General features: G+C 39.1%; 1 protein-coding gene across 3 annotated transcripts; it reads right to left on the reverse strand.

Moving 5' to 3' along the window:
* Positions 1–3,886: 3,886 nt before the first annotated feature.
* Positions 3,887–26,718, reverse strand: kcnk2b (potassium channel, subfamily K, member 2b). Of its 3 annotated transcripts, XR_003296347.1 has the most exons (8): positions 26,195–26,718; positions 24,301–24,614; positions 19,002–19,119; positions 15,341–15,501; positions 12,738–12,933; positions 11,563–11,705; positions 6,266–7,418; positions 3,887–6,171 (listed from the first exon to the last, which is right to left on the reverse strand). XR_003296347.1 is itself a non-coding variant. In XM_026318612.1 (7 exons), coding segments are annotated over exons 1-7 (1,290 nt in total). In that variant the 5' UTR covers positions 26,196–26,718; the 3' UTR covers positions 3,887–7,061. The 3 variants fall into 3 exon arrangements, 2 of the variants coding, with proteins under 2 accessions (XP_026174397.1, XP_026174398.1); XM_026318612.1 differs by having other exon boundaries at positions 3,887–7,418; XM_026318613.1 differs by having other exon boundaries at positions 3,887–7,418; positions 26,191–26,718.
* Between the last annotated feature and the right edge of the window lie 49 nt (positions 26,719–26,767).

A 26,767-nucleotide genomic window follows, 5' to 3' on the forward strand; every position in this document is an offset into this window, starting at 1 on the left:
TGCCACGGCTTGTGACAAATCAAAGGTCTGTTGGGTAGTTTTGACAGATGTTTGATTTTGGTTGTGATGTTTTCATCTGCTTTAAACAGAAGTCTCCCCTTTATAACGTCACATGAAACGTCACTTTTTAAAGTGTACAAACTACTTTGGCTACTACTGTTTTTTGACTCATTTGGTCAAAAGTTTTAAAGGAATATTTCACCCTCATTTACCTTTTACGTTTATATGAGATTATCTGCTGTGTTATTATTGAGAGCTGCCTGCTTGTCCATATCTGCTCTAGGGTTCACTCTGCCTGGGGCTTTCCCACATGAAATATCCCAGTATGTTCACTGAAACCAACCTGCAGTAAATGCACACAGAAGCAGAGTTGGATTTTCTTTTTTTATGAATTTTATCCTGTCCGGAGACGTTGGAAACATGCTGTTCAGTTGCTAACAATCCACAGAATTACACTCCAATGAAGAACAACTGGTTGCTCACTTATTTATGTCCCTGGTTTTACCAAATTATGTTTGGTCTATTCCTGATGCGCAATCTATCATGTAGCCTTTACCTCCAAATGTAATCAATTTCATTTTATTTTTTCTCCTCACTGTCTATGCTGAGGAATGATATAGTTGTAATCCAGTGACGGGAAGTAACAGGAAATTTCCAGGCCAGGGGCAGAAATAGAGGCAGGGAGATATTAAAGGGCTATTCTCAGACAGAATCAGCAGGTGCACCTAGACATTAATACTACACCTTTCAGACAAAGGACATCTGTTCAACCTGCAGAGGTTAGCTGATGTAGGAGGTGAAATAGATCAGAAATATGAATGGTGATAACTGCTCTGACTCCAGTGACAGGCTGAACAGGACATGGATCTACGTCTAAAGGTAATAACTTAAATGTCATTTCACATGAAATACAGCTGTTAGCATTCATTTGGTATTTCTGGCCTCCCAACAAATATAAGTCCACAGTTCACTATGGATTCTACTCCTACAATAAAGCCTGTGTTTACTATCTAGTTACAGTTTAGCAATGTATTGGCAGTTCATTAATTTGTGATGCATTGAAAAAGTGCAACTTTATAATGTGATAGTATTTAAGTGGTGCCATTGTGGTTTCTTGGATTTTCATACTGGAAACTAAAGCTTATTTACGGTTGCACAATAGTTCTGATCTTTTATTTTTTATGGTTCCAGCTTATCTCTTTCTTTGGAAGTCTTATAAACTGAAATTAGCAATGTCTACACTTAAAAATAAACCCAAACAATCCCGAAAAAGTCTTTCAAATCATTTTTAGGACAAAAGTAGAACACAAACAGTGCCCTGATAAGATCAGTCTCAAAAGCATTTTTGTGAATCGTTTATAAAAGGAGGCATTGCGATATTCTTTCAACCCATCTCCGTAGGGACAGAGCAGAAACAGATCAGGAAAAGGTTTCCAAAAAAACTTCAAGGGCAGAGATGCACCCTGACATCTGCGCTGTCAAACCACAAATGTCTGATGGAAGCGAAATCTTTCCAGACCTGAGCCTGTGAAGTCAACTTTGATGCCCTGGGCAAAAACTCACTGCACAGCCTCTTATTAGAGACGCTTCAGCTTCTCCCCAAACTTCAGCAGGATTTTAAAGGCTATAGCGAAGGGAAATACAGACTTCTGTAAAACACAAAGCCTTGACTAGAGTTTATGGCCGTCTAAGATCATCAATAAAAATGGTTCATTTTAAAACCATAGTAGTATCAATAATATTAATAGTGCAACTTTTGTGTATCTTCAGCTACACACTAAAAATGAGGTATGTTAAAGGCCATATCATTGGGTTGCTGTCATTACTATTTATCAAAGACACTTTTTTAAACATCTATTCGTGCTCCACAGGGAGTATGGAAGCAGCAAAGGTCAGGATGACATTCATCCTCCCAGCGTGAGAGGATATCCTATCTGCAACAGCCTGGACACAACTGGAAAATACTGTTAGATTCAGCAAAAGGTCAAAGTTTAAATCATTCCCCTTTGGATTAAAGAGCTGCTCTTTGTTGTCAGGTTGACTTTTACACTTGGTTTTGGGATTAACTCATTTACAAGCTCAGCCAAAATAAGGTGCTCCCATCTTTGGAATTTTTCAGAGGCATCGTGCTTGAAACATATTGTTCTTATGCCACTGGCTCTGGTTGTATATTTACTGTATTTAACCACATTTCCCAAAATGTTCCAGTCCTTTGAGTTTGGAACTAGGTTTTGGCTCAGTACTCATTAAAAGCTGCAGGGAAAGTAAAACAGAAAAAAAAAAACATTTAAATGGAAAATACATTATGTGGCCAATTATAAGCTGAATACTGCAGAACTGCAGACAGTCTGCAGACGACCTGTCACATGAAGTCATTCCACCCACGCTCAGTTCCAGTTACCTCACTGCCGCTTTCTCCATGTACCTCTCCAGCCCAATTCAGTGCTGGTAGGTGGCTGAGTCACTATTTTGTTCTGATGTCACAGCAGACAGAATCACTAATGAACCCACTAGTCTCCAAATAGGCAGGCTCTGTGTTCGCCTGCTGGATACAGAAAAATCTCCCTCTTTGAATCTTAGTAAACCTGAAGCAGTTAAAGTGCTGTTACAGTTGATGCATAGAGAGCAGATATATATATATATATAATAGATATACTGTTTATGTTCACAATAGCATTTTTCACTTAAATCTCCTAAAACCAAATCCTATACATTTGCATTATTTTACATTACAATCTGTACATTCTACATATTTAAACTATCAAAAATTCGGTCTACACTCAGCTCACAGCTGTGAATCATACTGGCTCCATTTTGAAGGGTCTTGGGTCGTGTCTTATGTGTCGTAATGCAAGATCTGTGGATGCGCTTAAAATTAAGGTCTGCATGTTGACAGAGCAGAAGCTGCGAGGTGATGAGCAATGTGACTGTCTATCTTTAGAGTCCTTAAGTAACCTGTCAGTTCACATTAAGGAAAGCCGTCATAGACTGACTTTACGTTGCATTTGCATTTTGCATTTCTGGATTTCGTACACAAGAAAGCAGAGGACAGAGTGAGGGAACTGTACAAACAGTGCCAACAAAATCTTCACAACAAAATGTGTGAGCTAAAGATATACAGATTAAGTGAAGGTGTTTATGCAACTGCTCATGAGTGACGGCCTTCTCGCTCCATGCTGTGCTTGTGAAGCATGAAGAACATTTTGTAACCCGTGACTCAGATCGGTTTGTCAGCCCCAGTCCATTATCAAACGGCGCCTGTCGTGTGATTATCACACTGTTGTCTTCTTTATTATTGTACTGCTCAGAACAGTCTGCTGCAGGTTGTTTAGCTGAGATAAATGCTATGTAACTCTTGTAAGGGTCTTATTATGAAAAGTCATTTCTGTACATTCTAGATACACTGACACTTCTGACTTTTAATAGCAAATGATACAGGGTTTTTTTCTAATTGTAGCTAAAATGGAATATACAGTAAATTATGGTTTACATTCAACTATTGTTTTTACAGTGCTATGAACATGGGCATCGTCCTGCTGTCAGGAATAATCACAAGAGCCCCTAATGTGTATTAATTGGCCACTGAAGACAGGCCCCAATATGTGCACTACATATTTACTACATTTCCCAGCTGTTTTGGGAAACCAATGGGCCTTTTAAAAACTGAAACTATACACCTGTGAGCCAAACTACATCTTTATTTTGAAACTCTGGGTTTAGGGCTTAGTGCCACAGATGTGCTGATGAATTCATAAAGCACTGAGAAAGAACTAACCAGCTGCCTTTTTTGGTCTTTGGAAAATATATGGAAGTACATTTGGAAAAAAATATGAATTACACAATTTGCAATAATCATTAAATAAGAAGAAAAAGCTGGAGGAAAACATTTTCTGCATGTAAAATATTTTATTCTATACCTTCTGAAAAGTTTGTCATGTGTCCAGGTGACATACCCACATTAACATATTAACACCATGGAAACACAGGGTCTCCATACTGTTATTAAAACCAGAGCAACAAATAAAGACATGTGATCTTTAAAAACGGGAATAAACACTTAAAGCAACATGCGATACTTGCTGAAACCATGTTGATATTTTAAAATGTGCACTTTTGTACATGACTCCTTACATGTACAAGTTTACAGATGGGTTTACTGGAAATTGAAACATTTCAGAGAAATGTTCCTTAACACACTTGGCCTCATTAAAAAGATTATCATGCATACATTTGGGGCAAATGACCAAATTCAAACCAAAATTGTGGTTTATATGATTTTTTGTACATGAATGATTTTCCAAAATCACATAACACTATTATGACTCTGTACATAATCTTGGGTGTCATGTCAAGTTCTTTTTTTTAATAAATGAAGACCAGTGGCTCTAAAAATTGTTTTAACATAGACTGAGCTAAATGAGCTCCTTCTGCAAACCTAAATCACTAGGTTAAATCATAAGTGTGCTTACATTCATGATGAGGCTCCTCTCTGCTGTCGTGAATGGATAAATACATTCAACATGCTCAGACTGTGATTTTGATATGAGCCAGAGATTTAATCAAATAACTGACACCCTGGGAAAAGAAGAGGATGCCATGTGAAAATACGTGTGGGTAAAAATAAAACCAGTTTCCCCCGAACCTCAAAGCACACTGACATGCACACATTCATTCACATAAACACACGCTCGTGCACACTTATCCTCACGTGTGACCTTACATGACCAGACATATTATATAACACACCATTGGCAGCACTTCTTGACCTTCTGCATTCAGGGACAGGTCAGCTGTCTGTCACACAACTGACTGGGAACATGCAATAGAACAACTTTTTGGGGCTTTTGCTCTTAGCAGCTGCACTACAACATGCTTCACCCCCAGGACACTCAAGATTAATGTACTAGTAGTCTGCCTTTTATCGTCTATTGCAAGTCAGTATGACATACAGTAAGTGTTCTGATGTTATTGATTGCTTTTCAGTATCACAAAATTGTTTTATCTTCAAAGTATCATTCAACCCGCTGATGCTTTGTTAAGGGAAAAACTTATACAGATTGTTATTTCTCTGAGATGTACTGTAACAAAAAACGTCAAAAAAGTCAGTTTTTAGGACAACACATACCAATACTCTTTTTTCACCCAAAACCCCTTAAACGATACACATTTGATAGAACAGGTCGACATGACATACTGACTTGTGAGACACACTGTATTATGAATGTGCTGTTATGCTACATGCTGAAATTGGCACTATCAAATGTATTGACCATCACAGAATATTTGCCAGACAGAAACAAACTGAATAACATTAAAAACACACAATCCAATCTGCTCAAATGGGAGATGTCACAACTTAAAATGACCTTGGACAATTCTAGAAAGCCAGCTTTTCAGAAATATTCTGAATAAAAAAATTAGACCCATTTAAAATGTAAAAATCAAAATGTATATTTAGTATCAAGAATCAGAGTGCAGTACAACCAACCTTACTGACATTCTTGCTGTTTTTGTAATATTTCATCAACACCAAACCAGCTGCACACTGGCATTTAATCCTCCTATTTCTGAGACAATTTATTCACTGGAGTGTTTCCAATGTGTACTGTGTATGAATAAAAGTTTCTGGTTGTGTACATTCAGTATTGACAGGACATAACAGATCTCATCTTTATCAGCAGAAGAAATATTCCCCAACTCTAGAAATCATGAACAGCAGGAAGGCCCCCAGATCTTTCATTGCTATTCTACGATAGTTGTTGGGATTTGTCTCCAATTTGAAAAAAAAATGTTGATGCACCAAGATCTAAGTTGCACTTTGACGAAAAAAAGCACAACAGTGGGTGTAATTTGTAGAAACCCACAGGACAGGGTTTAGAAATAACAGAAAGCACTCTCGGTCTTTTGATCAGACTAAAGATGCCTCTTTGATTGCTCTGTCAGAAAAGCAAGATTATTACTTTGGTACAGGATAGAGTGGAGTTAGATGGCTGAGCCTGGCACATTAAGAGTGGTAGTAAATACCTAAAATGCACTGGCAGACAGTGGCGACATTTTCCCAGGTGTCCCATGTTCTCCACTCACTTACCCTTAAAATGAGTTAACAGTTTCGGTGTCCACGTCCCCTCATTGCATTGTCTCTTCTTTATATTGTGTTTTCAAGAATGCAACCTACAAATACGTCATTATTACTACTGTGCTTATATATAACAGCTATGAGTGGACAGATAAAACTTTGCAGTCTTTCATGCACCACCATACTCACGTGTTCAGCGTGGTTTTCAATAAGGCACAAGAGTGTTATTCCATAGGGCGAAACAGTGAATGTCAGAGGAATGGAGGAGCAAAGAAAAGTCAACATTCGTCTCTTTAGTGAGGGTGGACTGATGCAAGGCATAGAAATTCATCCCGTAAGAAGCGTAAACTAAAAGAAAAAGCCACATTCGTTGGTATTAGCACAGGACTGCTGGGTTCATTATTGAGTGTTTTCAGCAGTGAGGATCCTCTTTATCTGATGCAGATTTCAGGATAGCCTCTGGAAATTCAGCAGGAGATGAACACAGATACATCTATTGCTTTCTAAGTTCAACGGATGGACTTTCAGTATCTCTGTGGGTCTACAGGTGTGTTTGTGATATATGAAAAAAAAAAAAAAAAAAAGTCCAGCGTGTTGCAACCTCAGTGTGGGCTTTCAATTCCTTCCTGTTCATGAGAGGATTTTGTTAAACTCATGCTTCTGATCCAAACTCTTCCAGTCTGAAACTCAGTCACAGGCACAGCTGTCGATCATGTTGGCACAGACGTAATGAGCTCCTCCAGAGAACGAGCCAAATCTGTGAAGTATCACACTGTAGGGTTTTGTGTGTGAATGTGAAAGTACAGAGCTTTACGACTGAGTGACTCTCAAGTGTTTTCACTCAGCGTCTGGAGCACAAATCCACTTGATCAATGTGTTTGCGTACCTTAATACTGATGGGTCAAAAAGCACAAGTTTATATGTGTTTTGTCTGATGCCAGTTGTGTTTCACTCATTCCTGTAAATCTCATTTTAATGCTGTTACTCATTTCAGATTCTCAATGATGGCAATTTCCCTCCGGTCAGCGTAGTCCGGGCTGAGGCCGTTCAGGTACAGGCTACCATTCCTGGCCAGGGTCCCTGGGACGGGACTGAGAGACAGAGTCAAGTTGGGGTATGTCTCTCTGTCCTCACACAGGTTGGCCGACAGTGTCCTCTTTCCAGGGGTCATTTCCTGGTTGATGGACGTGTTCATGCCCAGCTCGGATGACAGCTTGCGCTTTATGGACGCAGCTCGCTGGAACTTGTCATAGATGTCAACGCTGAGTCGCCGCCGGGTCTCTTTGAACTCTGCCGACACATTCGCCGTCCACTCAGCTGCGTGAGCTCGGAACTCCCCGACCTGCAGAGAGAGACTGAAGATTGATGCCTGCAGGTGATTAGATTAAACCTGTTCCTCGGCACATTTATTGGATTGGAATTGTAATTTATTGTTGTCTGTGAAGCACACATGTTAAAGAACTAACGTTATAACGCTGAAATGTATTGCGAGTTTATTTTTTAATAAAGGTGGAAAAAATGACCTTTTTTGTTGTTCACTTTAAAACGATTGTCAACCGACGAGGAAACGTTACTAATCAATTTTAATATTTGATTGAATAAAATCTGCGTCAGACACGTTTTATCACTACCGGACTACAAACAGTCCTCCTTCAGAACAGCCTTATTCTGCCACAAGCTGACGCTAGCGTCGTTAGCATTTTACAGTAAATGTTAGCTGTACAGTGTCTTCTTATTGTGCTGAGTCATCGTCACAAACGTCAGTCAAGACGTCCCATATACCACTGTGACGTCACGCTGTTTCTCCTGTACGCTGCGCCCTCTGCATTCCGTATGCGTCACCAGCGTCCTCAGGGCAACGGTCCTGTCAGAAGGCAGGAATATTTAAAGCCCCGCCCTTTAGCAACGTAGTGCGTCATATCGTTGGAAACGTTATTTCATTGGCTACAACATATGTCAATCATCATTGACAAGCAATGCGACTAGCTGATTTTGCTGTCAGTAGACATTGTTCTACCCTTGGGTGGGTTTTGCCTGTGAAATGTGACTGCCATTGGTTTTTGTACTGATTGAAGGTCTAAAACTTGACATACAGCTCGGGTGTGTGGTTATTTTGTTCGCAGGGGCAAGCAAAATGTAAGTGTACCGTCTGTTTGCCTATTTGTGGTAAATAAATGACGAAAACAACCGGAGAACAAATGGAATTAAAACTTTTTAATGAGAGCTAAAAATGAAGGACCATGGTTTTATGGCTTTGTCTCAAGCATAATATATCTGTTGGACTGAAAACTTGGAGCCATTTGGTTCACTGGATTCTTATGAAAAAACTACAGCATATATAACTAGCCTTTCTGCTAATTACAACACTTGCCATTTCAGAACATATGTGGATCTGTACACATCAGCAAAGGTAAGAATTACTGTCTTGCTGTGTTTGTACTCTTGTTAAACATCAAGGAACTGTTGTCCCTGTGATAATTCAGTCCTAAATTAGTTTACACCATTGGAATAGTGAGGCTTTCTGCTTTCAAATGATATATGGTTGGTCTGTCTTTTTTAAATTAGGCTGAGGATATTTGGAAATACATTCTGAAATACAGTTTCTGACACGAATAAGGGCGGTGGAGTTTTAACAGGTGGTAAGTTAGCACCGATTCATTGTTTTTTAATCAAATCTTGGGCCGCCGAATCAAAATCGAATCGAATTGTGCAATGCCTAAAGATTCCCACCCCAGAGGCATGTTGTTGAAAATTGTAAATGTGATGTGAAGCTTCAAATACTGTTTTCAGTGGTGTCACACAGAACAGATCAATTGAACTGACCACTCAACCCTAAAGAGCTGACCAGTAATTAATGGAGTTCAGACAAACATAAACGTCATGCCCATTAATTAGTTTAGACAAATGTTTAACAGCTTTCACCCTGAGCGTTCTTCAACGTCTTGATTGTTCTCCAGTTAGTGATTCCCATGAAAGAAATATATGACTATTATTTGCAGTAAATGTTCATTCATTATAAAGGTCAACAGCAAATGTGACGATATTAAATCTAAATAGAAAATAATAATTGTGCACAATGTTTTGGGGAGTTAGTTATTGATTACCTGTCTTCAGCATTGGTTTGAGTCTTTAGACTTAATTACGAATAGTAATATTTAAAGTAATAGTTGCAGATTTTGAGAAGCACACTTGCTTGGTTCCTATAGCTTCTTTAAAATAAATGGAGATTCTGTTCTCTGTGCTAACTCTGGAGTTATATGGGTACAGGAATATAGACACAAGAGCAGATTCATATTTGTGAATTAATTTCCACCTTCTGTGCAATTCCAGCTACTGATGTTTTCCATGACTTCACTGTGGAGGTTTACTCTAAACCTGAACGCACAAGCCTCAAGCAATAAACAAGAAACTACATTTGTGTGTGAGCAGTGACCCAGAAGCCCACGTTTCTGGAGCTTTATCTGTTCAGCACAGTGTGTGTTTTTATGGACCTTTAGAAGCAACTGAGAGGAGAGGAGCTAACACACCACTGATCTCACCTTCATAATGCATTATGCCTCTTACACCAGTCTGTTTATTTATTCATTAGGCTCTGACGTCTGCTTGTTTAAAGCAGACTTTTGGGCTCTTACATTAAAATTTATGGCATGCCTGTATGTGTGCACACACACTAGAACACAAACACTTCAGGACATGCTGTATCCTCTTTCTTCTCACTTTCTCTGTGTTTGTCCTCATGCCCCTCCCCCAGACCCCAGCCTCCCACTGAAACCTTCCATCTCCGTAATGTAATTCTCTGTAGAGCTCCTAATTATGCCCGTGGAGGGACTCTCTCTGCAAACTACCAAATAGCCCTGTCCCCTTTTAGCAGTATACAAAGTAAAGAAAATAAGACTTCACATGTGGTTGGCTTATGCTGGAGAGTGCTTTTGTGTGGCTCTCTCTCCACCCGTTTTATATGTAAATAATAAACCTGCCAGAACAGCAAGGTATCTTATTACTCAGCAGCAGCCACTGGAAATACACCAAACATTTAATCTAACTCTTGTATGAGACGGCATTTACTCCAGGATGGAAATTCATCACTTCAGATTTATGGCTTGAAGCGTAAACTGGAAAACACTGCAAGCTATTACACTGTGACTGTGAGGGGAAACAGATGCGACCACACCTGTTTCTTCGCCTGAAGTATTAAATCGGCTCCTAGTTATCCTTGAGGTAAAGGTTTGCGAGGGTTAAGTGGAAGTGGTTGAGTGCAGGTGCAACTATTAGTGATTTTTTTTTTTTTTTTTTTAATATCAAAAAAGGATCAGATCATCGTCGGATCACCCCAGGCGATTCTAGGTGTGTTAAGGTGTGAAAGTGTTCAGTGGTTGACCTTCTGTCTCAAGGTCTCTTTTTTCAGTCTTCATGACTTCAATTTGGTCTCTATGTGGCCCTGTGATGGACTGGTGACCTGTCCAGGGTGTACCCCTGCCTTTCACCCAAGAGAGAGCTGGGATAGGCTCCAGCAGATCCCCGAGACCCTGGCTTTCAGGAAAAAGCGGGTATAGAAGATGGATGGATGGATGACTTCCATTTGGAGGAAAGATTTAGAAAGTGCTGTTTGAATAATTCATTCTATCAAATTCACAAAGACAAGCAAAAGACAGAGAATTCATGGAGACCAGGCATAGGGTCCTCAGAAAAACACTGTCTTGGCTTTTCAGCTAATTGATTATCGTATACTAGTTTGAACTAATTATTACTTAGTATGGTCACCATGTTTTGTAGAAAACTAATGGCTAGTTTAATGACATTTATTACAGGTACTTTTGTTTATGTTGTGCTCACTTGAATGTTCGTAACAACAATATGTGAGGTTGTTAGGGAGCAAATGTTGCTCTGTGTGCCACTAAAATTTAATCTGTAGAAAGACTGTAGAAACAGTCATGCAGCTCATTTCAATCAGACTGAAACTTTAACCTTTGTGCATAACAATATTGCAGTATATTATGCATTATGCTAATAGGCTACTATCTGAGGAGAGGGTTTCTAATCTTTGATCATTAGCATTACTGCAGTTGGGTCTGTGCCAACCACACGCTTGGCCTTGCAGTGGTGTGAGACTTTGAGTCCCTTAAGAGTCTCTCTCTTTATCTTTTTATTCATTAACAGTGATTAATTTTGTGACTCATGGCTCTGACAAGGCCTGTTTCTTGAGAAATAGCTCAATCATGTAGCAATCAAACGCTCTCCAGGTTGTAGGCTGGACACTGCTGTGCCAAATGAGGAACAACAACTCTCTGCTTGTCAGGCTATTTGGGAACGATTTTAAACTGCAGTATTTGGTCTTGGGGAAAAATTTAGGCTTAGCTCTCAAATGGACAACTGGATGTTGATCAGTGAGCTCCAGGAACTGAAAATAAAGCTGCAAGAGGTGAAAAGACAGGTGTCTACCTGTGTCACCTCCAGTGTGACATAACTCACAGCACAGCATCATTTACCTCCTCTTTAGTTTTCTTGGAGATGACCCGGAACCAGTCTCCAATCATGCTCAGCACAGCAGCGAAGTACGCTAGGCCTACCAGGATCCAGAACCATACCACAGGCTTGTAGTAATCCAGGTACTCTGGACTCTCTGACCCACCTACAGAAACAAAGACAAAACAAGTGGATTATACAAGTCTGTTACATCATCCTGGGTTACATGCGTTACTTACCAAACTGTGTAATTCTGAGATGAAAAAAAATGAACAGAATTAGTTTGAGATTTTGAGTTTAGCTTAATTTGTAGCCATACCTTTCTGCTGTAGCACTGGCATTAAGTGGCCATGAGCTTTTCATTTATTGTAGTTCTGAAGAACCAACAGAGTCAACATGGATCCCTGTTACATCAGCTGTATGACCTATTAATATCAGTCCTCTCCATGTGCAAACATCACCTCCAGTGCATTAAAATGCTCCCTCAGATCTCACCATGGTCTGGACCCATGGATGAGTTTTTCAACTCTAAACTGGCGTGAAGCAGCACAGGCCGGCTGCTCACTGTGAAGTTAGATAACCTCCCATTACAGCACCAGTTTAACTCGCAGAGACTCAGGCTGTTTAATTTACTGGAACTACTGGTGTTGGCACAGGTGGTGTAATCTAATCTATAATCATTAGCCCTGCTCAGGGAATTTTAATCCAACAGCTAAGTGTTTGTGATTTTCCCCATCTGCCACTCCCTTTTTGGCCACTGAGCACGTACTGAAAACTAACACTTTCTGCTCGGTCACACAGGCCCAGTTCCTCTATGCCTGTCTCTTTTGCTTTCTTATTCTTATGTTTACTGTAGAAAAAAAATATTTTTTAGATATTGTGATATAATGACTATGCATAAATGTGGAAAATCTTTATGTGCTTTTAAGATTCACAACTAAAGATTCATAGCCTCCTTGAGGGATCTGGTAGAAAAGAGTAGAATTGTGGTTTACCAGATGGGAGCACTAAACATACAACACAAATCCAAATATATGTAGGGTGAAGCACAGAATGTGGTCAATGGGAGGCTGAGGATAGACATCTGTTGAATCAGGCTGGCTGAGGAATAACTTGACTATAAATACAGTCTAAACTGGGTGCTCAGTGTAAAAATGAAAGACATGCTATAAATGCAGAAGAAAGAAACCCAAGTGACCTTTTTCACCGGCGACAAAGTCTCCAAAGCCGATTGTGGTGAGGGTGATGACCACGAAGTAAATGGACTCGAGAGTGCTCCAGCCTTCAATGTGCTTGAAAATGACAGCTGGCAGGGCCACGAAGATGAGGCACCCAAACAGGATAAAGAGCAGTGTGGAGATGACGCGGATCTTCGTCTGGCTGACTTTCCACTTCTGTAGGGACGTAAAGGAATTACGGATGAAAAAGATGAATACTGCAGAAAACATACCTTTTAATTAATGGGAGTGAGAGAAGTAAGTCTGAAAAAAATAAAGGAGCGTGAGAAAAAAACACTGAGAAGGGGAACTGAGGAGTGCAAACAGTAAGCCTGGGTTTAAGAAAGGTTGATTTCTTTGTGTTACCATTCAATCTAATGATTAGTTGTGTAGAAAAACAATCCTGAAGCAAGTGTTGTAAAAATAGTGTTTATTCAATGTGAAGATTTTCTTCTGTATATTCCACAAAGCTGTAGCCTTTGTAGCCAGTTCCTCAGATTATTCTACAGGAAATTAACACTTCAAGACATGCTGCCTTCTTGCGTCTGTTTTCCCACAGGCTTTTTGTTCACAATAGCACGAGTCACTTTCCCAGACCTCCTTCTAGGAATACATTTGCTGTTTTCTAACATCTCAAACATCACGCTGCCAAGCCATGCACACCCGACCCAGGGAAAGGCCGCACGTGACCTGACATGCCTCACATGTGCTGTACTATCCACAGATCAGATGTTTCACATGCAGTCATGCTGTAGTAGCAGGTATCCTAATAGATTATTTACAGCTACAGCCTGTCCTATCAGCTGCAAGTCTGAGAATTTTCATTTCCCAGGAATCCACAGTTCATTTTGCACAGCAGTTACACATGGCATTCGGTAGGTTGTTGTTTCTCTGCTTCCGTTTTACTTGAGGTGACTGATTTCAGCTGGTTCCCTGTGTTTCGTGCCCTTTTCCCTTCCAGTTATGTAACCCTGAAGCAGAGTGCCTCTGAGGGGAAGCATAAAGAGCAGACAGACCTCAAATCACTGTCTGTGATGTCTGATGTCCTTGGTGCACTGTGCTAAGTGGCTGAGTCGTATGGAGTTTACAGAGATGTACAGTGAGCTTTATAGTGCAGGACCAAATTAGCTGAAGACTACACATGAATGTATTCCATGGGGATTGGTGAAGCTGAGGTGGTTTCTCAGTCAGCATCTTTACTGCAGAGCACTGCTATCAGCAGCTCCTCTATCTAATTTATCTAGTTCTATTGTTTGAGCTGTCAAAATCTCTGTTCCTCCCCGGGGAGAGAAGCCACAGAGGCAGTAATGAATCAAACTCATAATTTACCCTGTTGCTGTTATCTGGTCTCTCTGGGAATTAGTTTCCTGAATCACTGCTATTGTCAGTGTTTTATACTCAAAACTGAGGCTCTTATAGTGAAATCAGAGATTGTAATCAGCCCTTACAAATATGCTACAAGAACACAAAACAACAAATTTAGGTTAAATAATGAAATAATTTAGAGGTGCTCTTTTTAGATACTGGCCCTGTGAAACATGTCTCAGCTCTGAGTGGATTTACGCACATTAGGATCATAGTGTCTCTTCTCAGTTTGACATTTTCCTGTTTGTGCAAACAAAGGGCATACCTGTAATCCATACAGATATGATTTTGCCTACTAATTATTTCCATTTAGACCAAGTCATCAATTACCTGCACAGTCCATCTGATCAATTATGTAGTTTGCATCTGGATATGTTTATGGACACTTGATTACAATCAGATACAATGTTTTATGATGTTAAGATACCGTCGGCCTCGGTCAGTTAACTGCCTTTTTGGTGCAACAACTCCTGGGCGCTCATCCCACCAGATATCGTACTTACTGACTTGTGCACTGAGCAGCTGTCTGACTGCTTTGGTTTTCCAACAGAAACTCAATGACTAAGTGCCAACCAGATTGTGCAGCATAGACCATTTATATTCTCCATGTCCAGCATGACAAATGTGCTGTCCAGCTGCTCTTGCTGAGCTGTAACATATGTTTTTGTTTGTAGGTGTTTGCTGTATGAACTTGGATATTATGAGAAGTCAATGTCTGACTTGCAGTGTAGTAAATAAGCCTGTCATTGTTATTTCAGTGATGCATTGATCTATGTGTGCTGTTCGTATATTGCAAGATCACTCAAAGGACAGTTCAGTAAATTCAGAAGAACAGGCAGAAAAAAAGCATTTTCATTGCTAAATGTGAAAATATTTCTCTAAAATAACCAATTTACTGAACCAAGTCTTTCAAAGCTGAAACAAAATGTCAACGTTTCATTTTGCTATCAAGGAGTCTGTTGACATGGCAACCCAAAAAAAAATAAAAACAAAAAACAACTGCATTTTCTTTCCCTGTATTTTTGAATGTAAATCTTCTACTGTAATATTTAGTGTAAATTTGACTCATATGTATTGCGTTGTTTTAAAAGAGTTTTGCTGGCATTAAAGCTTCACAGGTGCCTGTGCACTATATGTCTGATGCCAAATTAAAACAGCTCATTGCCTGCTGGTACAGCAAACGTATGTGCAAATGATTCACAGACAAAAACAAGCTCACCACAATCATCTTCTCCACTTTGGCAATGCCCTTCCCAAAAATGGTCCCCAGCTGGTCACCGACACCAGCCAGTAAGAATCCAAAGAGAGGAATCCCCATCAGAGCGTAGATTATGCAGAAAATCCGTCCTCCCTCTGTGTGGGGAGAGATGTTTCCAAATCCTGACAGAAAGAAGAAGAGAGAAATAATTAGCCTACTTAAAAAGACAGGCACTCATAATGCCTTAGTAAGGTAGCAGTGTAGCAATATGTATGTTATTGTCCTAAATTATAGACATTTTAAATTCATATTGTTTTTCTGAAGGAATGTGGTTGGGCTTTTTATTTATAATATTATTTATCCTTCTGTAATGTTTGTGTGCAATATCATCAATACTTCATTTCTCTAAAGGTGCAAGGAAGTTATGTCAGAGTATACTGTATATTTTTTATTTGTTACACATAATGTACCTTTTTAAAGTACACCGCATTTTTATTAAATCTAACAGAAGTTTAAACTAATCTTTGTAGACAAGAAAACTTTCCACATCTGACACATGCGACAGAATGGCTTTGAGAAATTTCAGTGGTGAGAGTTGGAAGCATGACTCAGACAAGAGTTCATTATTCACTCCCTCTGTCCTCCAGCAGCTCTGCTCTGGTGTGGATGAAAAATGAAGGAAGGAACACCAAAAAAAAAAAAGAAGAGAGACAGCATGATTCAGATGGACCTATGAATGAAACACAGACATATGCTAGTCCATTGCTGGTTTGCTGCCTTTCATCTTCTCTACAAACCCATTATCATGTGCAGCTAGAATTGCAGATGGGACCTAATGAAGTTTCTATCCAGCTAAACAAACCCCTGTACAACCTGTGACTTACTGTACATAAATCTGACTCCACACTTTCAACATATGTGCCTCATTATACAAGATTTCATTACGGGTCTGCATAAAAAACGACACCACTTTTCTTTATTAATACATTCATCTGTCTCAGGATGAGAGCTGCAGGGCGCCTTCTAATGACTTGCTAGTCTCAGACTGGAGTAGGGTGACACTACATGTGAGGAAAACTGTCAATCAAGTCTTAGTCCTGATTAGTTCAATGGTAGACAGGATGCTGAATTAGTTTTTAACAACTCTGAACAACAAACAAAATAATAGCAGCCCTAAAATTTGAATCTGCACAATAAATAAAACTGATAAATTCTTATTTCTGTCCTCAGTTTATCATTATTTTCTGAATTCTATTATAATATCAGATATGAAAAGCAACTTAGGCTTTGATAAAATATTTAAAATAAAACTGTAGTTTTGGGATGTGTCACTTAATTGGGATTAATTTTAATATGGGAAGTGTTAGTTTAAAATGAATGCATGCAGAGACAATTAAATCAAATATGATATAAAAAGAGAAACAACATGGTTATGTGAACATGCAAAACATTTTAAATAGATACTTTCTACCACTTAACCGTTGTCAGTGGTAAAGCAGGAAAAATCAATTTACTTATAAATACATGAAAAACATCTGGAAAGAAGATATATATTTGTCCAAAAAACTGGACCAATATTCTGCTCTGCTTAGACTTCATTTTCATTTTAAAAAATGTAAACGTTTAAACACCATATTTGGTTAAACACCATTAAATTAATTAGTTTTACTCTTGAATGTAACCTACAACAAGGGATAATTCATTTGATCTGTTTTACTCTATAACAGCTGGAGAATCCCACCAGGAGAAATGCAATGAGAATAATTGTCAATGCACTTCTTTTATTCCCAGGAGAGGGCAGGACAGGCAAATAATATAATATTTAATTCACTTTATTTCCTGGATAAAATAAATAAGAATGTTTTTTTCTCAAGCACCTCAATCTGTTATTTCTGAAGTTCTTGGGAAATTGATTTCATTCCCATACATACTGTATTTCTTAGTTTGGGCACTGTCAAAGAATTTATCCAGGGAGTTTCGCTGAAAATATTTCTTTGAATAAAAGCAGTAGCCTCAGAACATTTTGTACCAATCAGGAAAAAATTATGCTTGCCACAGCAACGCAATTATGCATTGTTTATACCTAAACACCAAGCATCAAAAACACCATCTGGGAGTGAGATTTCTGCTGCAGAACCACAGCTCAAACATTCTGCAAGGCACAAAAAATGAAGAACAATCATTTCTTTTACCTTTTCTAGAGTTTTCCACAAAAGCAAACAAATCTATGTACTTTAAAAATTAAAAACTTAGAGCTTGCCGTTTGTTCTGCTTCAGCAAACAGTCTGCTATGGCTCATTTAATGAGACAACACCACAAAATCTTAGACTCAAACATCAGAACAGGCTCAACTTTACTACTGCAGCACCCGAGTGAAAAATGGAGAGTCAATATATTCAATTGCAGGTAAGCAAAGGGAAAACTTACAGTGCAACACATGAAAAAGCACACATACAATACTTTCCAAACAGATGGCAAAATGAAGTTATTGCAATGCTGAAAAAGTTTGCGACTGAGGAATGAGCTCTGACAAGATCAGGGAGCATGAAATGAACCCAACAGGAAGGCGAGTTCAGATGCTAAAATGGTTTGGACAAGCCAGATAAGACTATGTGTGTATGTGTCTCTATCCTCTATCTCTGTGAGGACCAGTTAGATCATACTACTATGGAAGTGAGGACATTTTGGGAAAGGAAAGTAAGTACATTTGGTTGCAGCACTTTCTTTCTCAGACCCTTGTTTCAGAGTTAAGACTTTGTTTTAAGGTTAAAGGCTGGTGTTTGTGTGTGTGTGTGTGTGTGTGTGTGTGTGTGTGTGTGTGTGTGTGTGTGTGCGCGCACGCTATGGCCAATTCATCTTTGCCTTTTTTGGTGAACAGGGAAAAGTACAAGCTTGGTGCAGTGCAGCAAAATCTAGAAAACTAGGGAAAGGTTCTGGAGTAGGATTTGAGATGCAGCTTAATGCTCCAGCATTCATCAGAATGACACTCTGGCTACACACGACTCTAGTACACAAATTTTCCAACCAGACTTAATGAATGTTATTACAAGGTATTACACTTTCCAGTTGGAGGGATAGCTCTGACAGGATGCTGGAGATGTGAAATTGAGCCCGCTGAACAGACGCACTAATCTGCCAAGGTCCACTTGGAAAAGCCAGAAGAGCTGTCAGACTGGCTGTATATGTGAGAGTGTGGTGTGTGACAGTGAGAGAGATAGAGATGTTCCTTTTCCTGATAAGTAAGCTTCTACAGCTGCAGGTGACAGAGAGAGAGAATGATGGTGTAAAAAGCATGAAGGAAGTTTGTTGGAGTCTCAGTGCTACAGCCTGAGCTCAATTACAGGGCTTTTATTATACAGTAAAGAAGAGCTAATGAGAACATAGTCAGAGAAATCATACGAGTGCTGCTCATCTGTGACATGCAAAGAGCTGTAATTTAGCAAGAATCATTTTGCATGGAAATGCTATTTTATGGTGAAATGGTCAGAATGACACTGTGCCCCTGCAGCTTTGTCCATGCAGAACAACTGTAAATGGACTGTAAATGGACAAATATTCAACCCAAAATATTTTGACATTAAAAAAGTTAATGTCTTTAGATTTTGTATGTATTGTCAAAGCATGGCATGTAAGAACTGTGACCAAAAGTCAGAAGCAGATACAGAGAAACTGCTCTTCTTACCTATAGTGGTGATAACTGTTCCAGCAAAGAAAAAGGAGGAACTGAGGTCCCAGAGGCTCGTCTGATTGGATAAGTTTCCCGAAGGGTTCACACCTGCTCGGACAGCAGAAACCACTTGCTGCAGTGGGAATTAAACACAGTAGAAAGGAAAGCACATTTACTACATAATCTTCTCCTGCAGCTTCCTTGTTTAATAGTTTTGTAACAGGATTTCATGATATAACCCACCGTGTTTACATGAATTTTGTTCACATTTACAGCCTGCAGAGTTTAAATCAAACAATTTAAGAGATAAAACTAAGCATTTTCTATATTTGTAGTTGCCTATTTTCGACAATCCTCCTTCAGACTAAAAACAACAATTAGACTAATAAGCTAATCCATGTTGGAGACTGACAGACATTAACTATGAATATCCTGCCTGTGTTTTATCCTCTAAATCATTATTTAAAAAGATGCTTATTTTGGCTGCCCCCAGCAGAGTGTGACAGTGGGTCTGATGTGATACAGGCTGAGGCTGTATTGCATTAATTAGTCTTGCCCAGGTGTCTGGCTGACTCTGTGTGTGAGTGTGAGTGTCAGTGAGTATTTTGGAGGGTACAAAGTGTGACATGAGCTGAGCCTGTTTGAGCTAAGCATGACGAGCCCTTAAGAAGGAAATAGAGCTGTTTTCCCACTCTGTCGGGAAAGGTGGTACATCTCCGTGGATCCGTGTTTCCCTCACTTGCATCTTACTCCACATAAGATGCAAGGATAAAATTTGAGGAAAGCATGATCAATGAGCAAGGAACAATCTGTTAAGGGAATTGGGATGTGCCCTAAGAGGTGAGAGAATAGTAAAACACACCAGCGCATACACACACAATTCAGCTAAACACAGACATATGGAGCTGTAAAGCCTTGAGCCACACACACCCAAGCACATCAACACTACAGATACTGTACAGTGAGTGTGCACCCAAGCACCAAATACATATTTTGTAATCTCATACTCTGATTTACAGGTTTTCTGACTGCACTGACTGTTCTTTAAACTCCCGCCCCTACACAGCATTTGTCTAGTCACAGCATAACGACTATAGCCCATCAGAGCAGGTCTGTCTGGCTTTTTATTTCACCATATGTCAAAGGGGGTTGCATTATTAAAAAAAGCGAAATACACAACATTTTGAGTTTTGATTGTGTTCACTTTTTTGCTGTTCCAGGACAAACAATGCAAAAACAAGAATGGGAAATAAAGGAGAGTAGGGTATGGTTTAACTATGGTTTTAGGAAAAACTTAAATGTAACCATATCAGAGTTTAGTGCTTGGTTCTGTCATGCTGTACTGGATTTGCAGAGAAGTGTACACTGCAGTGACCCCAGCAATGTTTCCAGAGACAGAGTCATGTTTGCTCAAAACATTGCTTAGACCTCATCCTAAGTTTTTCTGCGGTGAAACCATACTGTGAGTATTTGGACTTTCTTTTTGTCTGGGACATGCAGCTACGCATTTTCTTTTATCGTGACATCTTACGTAAAGTTATCAAATGCATATTTAAGATTCATGTTCAGTGAGTGTAAATATCAGCTGGAGACTGTGTTCTGCTTTATACAACTCACTTCCATCATTGAATATAAATGAGAATCCTGTTGTTGTCTACCTCTGTTTCAGATAAAGGACCCACTTTTTCTCGGAAATCTTCCACCATCAGTGCACCCTGCTGCAATTGAAAACTGGTACCCTGGCTGACACAGTCCACATCACTGCAGTAAGACAAATGATTTCTTGGTCCAATAATCCTTACTGAGAGAAATAAAAGAAAAATGCTTGGAGACCTCAGTGAACAGCATGCAGTGCTACAGAGCTGATGTGACCAACTAGATAGGAATACATTACTGGACTAGCTTTTATTCCTCAATCAGTTTTTTTTCCCCAATTATAAGATAGAAAATTGTCTAGTTCTAAGCAAAACTTGTACTTGTGGAGGAATAGCTCTTTTTAAAGATCTCCATTATTTGTATGTGGTATCTGTAAACCATGAGGAAAAGAGCAGTAATGCTAGAATAATTAATTCAGCATATAAAAATGCCCACTGTTCTCCTGAAGTAGCACTGTCAGCGTTTTCCGAGTCTGCACACACACAATTTAGGGTCACTGGAAAGTTGGGGTGAAGTCTGCTATGATCCATCAGTCTAAGTGAAACTGAGAGAGTTTTCATTAACCTATGACTGGTTCCTGTGATAAAGCATTAACGCTCGAGTGTGTAAGAGATGAAATGGATTAATAATGGTTGTAAACTGAGAGCAGCGGCACTAATGTAATGGAACAGGGTTAACATGACATGGTAGGTTAGAAGGTGGAGAGACATGAAGTGATGATGTTGAACATTTGAATGTAATCTGAGACCTACAAAGAACTGTTTCTTGTACACAAACACAAGTACACAAACAGCCTAAAGAGTTGGATCTGTCATATTACAAAAAAGATATTTTATATACCTATGTGCTGAGGTTCAGAGTAAAGGTGTGTAGGTTCCTGGACCTGAAGCTAACCTTCATCTATTCATTAAATGTGACCATATTGTATAAAGTGAGGATTTCAAAAATGTTGGCATTTTAGTGTCTTTCAGGTCATTGTTTTCGTTTTACAACCTACAACTTCATTGTTTTGGTTCATTCTCACCATTGTCATCCAATTTGTTGAGAAAGCTTTTGCTAAATACACTATACACTATCTGTCCAGCACCAAGCTGCTAAACATACCAGAGCGTTTAGCAACAGAGATTTTCCTCAACAGACCAAAACAAATCTAAAAGGTATCAGAGATTCATCATGACTTCAAATGAATAACAATGTTGTTCTGTGGCTGATTAGCATTGTTTTTATGGCATGTTTTAGTGTAGTAAGCAAAAAACAAAACAAAAAAACTACAAACACAAATAAAAAATATGTGAGTAGTAATATGTAAGTCTAGCCAGAATGAGACAACAAACAGAAAACTGGTGCAAAGAATACAAATGTATACAAAGGTGAGTTCAGTGTTTTATCTGTTTTATCCCTAATCAATACAACAAAGGAGTGTCTTCAAAGATGAAAATCTGAAACCCTACATCTCCTGTGCCTCTAAAAACATCATTTAGCAAATCACACAATAAGACAGGCCCTTTGTTTCTCAGCCAAAGCAGCCATATTAATTCATTACTTTGGCATTCAGTTGTATGCAAACTAACTATGCCCATGGGAGATGATAAGATAGGATGATGAGAAAACCATACTGGCTGTTTCTAAGCTGAGCCAAACAGCCAGGAGAGACTGGCAATGAATCGTCTAGGTTTTTGACATCACTCACTTTTTTAATTACCCCCTTTGAGAGCACATCTCTCCCCAATCCTCAGCTGACTGGCTTTTGATCAGTGGGAGTCTACAAAGGTGGATGTGTGTGTGTTTGTATACATAATTAAGTCAAAGTGAGTGTGGGACACCTGTGTTGAAGCTGCATATCAATAAATCATCAGAAGAGAAAGAGTTACTTGAAAGGCTGTTGAACTGATGGAGCTAAGAATGGGCAGAAATGTTTATCAGGCTATTGTCTCATATAATAACAAAGAGAGGGAGATAGAATCTGGGAAATAGCTTCTTTGCATTGGGAAGACAGTAAACTGCTTTTAGATACATCCCATTGGCTTCTGAGGTCTAGGCTTAAGATTCCTCAATGTAGACTGTTCTTGTGAACTGAGCACAAACAGATTCAGCAGAAAGGTCTTTGACAGGAGTCATACTTAGCCTGAAAACAAACAATTGGCTGAAAAGACATTTTTAAAGACTTAACTTTTGGCTTCACTGAGACAGGACCCAGAGAGGGAGATTTAAAATTATAACAGTCATATAGGAGGCAGCATCCTTAGTCCCACAGTTCAGTCTTTTTTCCTCATGGTTTGTCCATGTACTTTTAAACCTGAGGTTTTCTACTTACTTTGAGATTTTTGTGGTGATAAAAACTAATGAAAGTATAAATTATAGCAGTTCTGTACTGCTGCAAGCATTTAATATGAGGTACTAAAAAATTACAGTTGATTTACAGATAAACTCTGCCATGGGAGGAGAGAAAATATAGCTAAATTCTGCATTAAATGCAAACAGGCATCAAAATACTACAAAATACATAGATCATACATGTTAATTCTGACCAAAGAGTGTAAATTACATGCCTATTAACATATTGTGTTTAACTACAATGATTGACTTACAAACTATGCAAGAGTTTTGGCATTTTGAAACACTTTTGGTGCCAGGAGATGGATCATCTAGGGGCCAAAATTAGCCAGGGTTGATGAATAGGTTTCCCCCAGGACCTGAGGACTTTTCAGCTCTGGCACATCAGAGACATAATCAGGCTTATGCCAGCTAGATTTCCCAGGAGGAAATACTTTTCATCAACTATGACAAGTTTGGTTGTTGGTGAGCTCCATTAGTCATAAGACCAAGAGTCATGAAGCCAAGCCATCTTTTATTGGAAGACCACTCACTCAATGCTTATATTTATAGTGCATTTTTATTTTTAGCCACATTTAGCTATTTAAAATTAATGAACGTTGAACAAATCAGTATCATTTAGTCTTAGATAATTGAGATCGTTTCTTATTGTGAATTGGTGCAATACAAATAAATTAAAATTTAATCTTACTGTGTTAGTTTTAGGAGAAGCTGGAACCAGGAAGTCTCGATTGTCAGGAATGATTTATAGCACAGATGTGTTTCCAGTGTATTTCCTACCAAAGAGGTCCAACAAAGCATAGGCTCATAGAGTACAGTTCAAATTAGGCGTGTGATGATTTCATTTGTTTGCTTGATCCTTATTTGCATTCATGGTTACAATAATAACCACTTGGTAATACAATCAAAAAACAATGTTGACTGTGTTGTGGTGTCTTGTAGGATCCTAGTATATAAGTGAAATATGGAAATGTGTTGATATACTGTAAAACTGCCTCGGGGGGAGACAGAATAACTGTGTATGAATAAACTAGTACTTTGGTTGTATGGCTGAAAAATATCCTCAGGTTAAAGCTCTGGCAGTTACTCACAGTCACTGTGGTGACAAGGCCCAGGGATAGCTAACATAAAGCTGTCCAAACAACAGCATTAACTTCACTGCGTATTGTTTTCTCTTCTGTGTAAAATACTGCATTAAAACACAATTCACTGAAAATCTGTGCACAAGGTGTGTAATATTTGAATGCATTTTGTCAATCCTCACCAGGTCCTACAGAAGAAAAGAGCTGTGAATTATTAATGTGATGCTGATGCTTCCACCTACCTTAACCAGATCCTCCAGCTCAGAGGAGTTTACACAGGCGTGCATGGCCAAGAACTCCAGTTTCTCTGCAAGAATCGCCAGTTTCTGCGAACTCTCATGAGGCTGCTCCAATGCTTTGAATACTGTCGCCCCAATAATGAGGTAAAGCACCACCAGGAAGAAAATAGCTAACACCGTTTTCCACCTCATGACAGTGGTCCGGGTGTCGCACTCATCCTCTGGAGTGTTCAGCACCACCGGTTTGGCCGAGAAGGACAGGCGAGGCTTGGAGTTGTGGGCTGCAGACTTTGGGTCAAGAAGATCAGGTGCGGCCACTGTAGGGATGGAACAGGTTAGTGTGGTTTGATCTCTCTCTCTGTTTTCTCAATGACTCTATTAATTACTGTAGTTAATGAAATGAAAAATGCCCTTTGTAACGTCCAAGAATACAGGGTGATCTTTCATCATCCGGTGTTTCATTTGTCCAACAGTCAGTTCATGTATTTTTATGACTTTAAGCAAAGAGAAATAGGAAACCCTCCTATTGGAGAAGCTGGAACCAGGAAGTGTTTGATATTATTGTTTTAAAAAAATTAATGTTTCATCACTTAATGATTTTTTTTACTAATTCTTTTATCAATTACCCATTTCAGATATATAAATAAAAAAAACTGAAGTAAATTGTGAAACAAAAACCATCTAAATAAAGCTGGATGAGCACAGAACATCAATTATCGATGCCCTTTACCGTATTGTCTCTAATACCAGATATTAAGCAAAAACTTATCATTACAGATCTATTCCTGCAACCTCTACTTTACAACAAAGAATTGAATTGAATTGCAGGTTTTCAGTTGTGTGCTCTAGAAATATTTGACACATGGGAACATAATGCACTGTGCCTAAGCAGGTCAGCCAGTGTCTCTCATCAAACTTTTATTTCTGCCCATAGTAGAACAGCACCACTCCACACTCCACAGCCTTTAATGATATGCAGCAGGTAAAGCACTCTTCATTCACACAGTATACAATTCAGTGTCTGAAAAATCTCCATAAAGTGCCAGGAGTAATTTATATCTCTATAGAAAATCTTAATTTCTCACCACATCTCTCTCTCCTGAGTTAGATCTAGTGATGGGAATCGTGACTAAAGTTTGTACTTTCAGTTTAATAAAAATAAATCCCTGTATAATCCCCAACATAAGCCATCAGTGGTGCGACAATGCAGCAGGCTACACATATGTCTTCTTTCAGGACTGTGACCAAAATACTATTATGGCTTTTTGTTGTTTTTGGGTCCCACAACACAAATAAGTAAATGACTGAATAGAAGCTCATTAAAAATTAAACACTCTTTGGTCACAATCCCGTCTCCCTAACAGCTTGCTACAGTAGATGCAATTACATAACCACCCCATGAGGTCCTGATATTTTACAGTAAACAACTTATGGGGATGCTCACTCACTCAGCAGTAAGCTTTAATAATAATATTCTCAACCCCGTAAATTAGAAATTATTCTTTTTAGGTTTTACCACACTATTTGTAGAATTACATAACTGTCGTGATGATTTTTTTATTATTTGCGTTTCAAAAATGCGTTTTCTCTGTGAAAATCCAGCCTCACATTATGAAAAATAACATTTATGAGGAACATTGGTGATTTCAAAAGTTAGAATAAAAATATCACAGGTTAAAGAGACAAGCGCAAATTCATGCAAAAGGCAGAAAGGGATGCCATAATCCAAGAAAGTGGCTAAAAGACGAAATGAGCCTGCATGTTAATTTTTCCCTTATAGCATCATCTCTCCATGAAGGAGCCCAGTTTACAGCTGTTTCATAAAACTGAGGAATATCTGTAATATTTTCATCATCCTAGCGTTGAATTTAGTTATGCTAGTTATTCACGCACTTACTGCTCTACCATCGCTTCCCTCTTTGTTTCCTCATCGAAGGATCTTGATCTTCACAATAAAGCTTTCCTGTTCCAGTCCCTTTTTGCCTCCGGTGTGGCCGCTCTCCACATGGCTTCAGAGAGCTGCGCTTCCTTGCACTTTACAGTCTCCGGAGAAAATGCACCCAGGACATCTCGTTCTCACCGAAGGACGCGCTAAGACGGCGCGTAAAAGACACAAAAGCAACAAATCGCTTCTGTGAAATCCATCCAGGTGTTTGGACACATCGTGAAGGACGCAGAGGTTTGGATTGCACGGGTCAGAGGAGGTGCGTGTGCGCCGCGCTGCGCTCCTGCTGCTCCTGCTGCTCCTGCTCTTCGCTCTAAAGAGAGAGAGAGGAGAGCTACTCGCTGTCCGGCACTTCAGATGCTTCCCATGCTACAGATTTCACATGACAATGGGCGCACATATTAAAAGTTGTTCTAACCTTTTCTCATATTTCAAACAGACTGTACAAAAAGGATTGTAACCCAGAACCAAGACGTCTCTGGTGTGTTATATAGGCTATTATAAGTACTCTTGCTCTTTCCAGCA

This window comes from Mastacembelus armatus, chromosome 24, assembly GCF_900324485.2.
Source record: "Mastacembelus armatus chromosome 24, fMasArm1.2, whole genome shotgun sequence".
In the NCBI taxonomy this organism is placed as follows: Eukaryota; Metazoa; Chordata; class Actinopteri; order Synbranchiformes; family Mastacembelidae; genus Mastacembelus; species Mastacembelus armatus.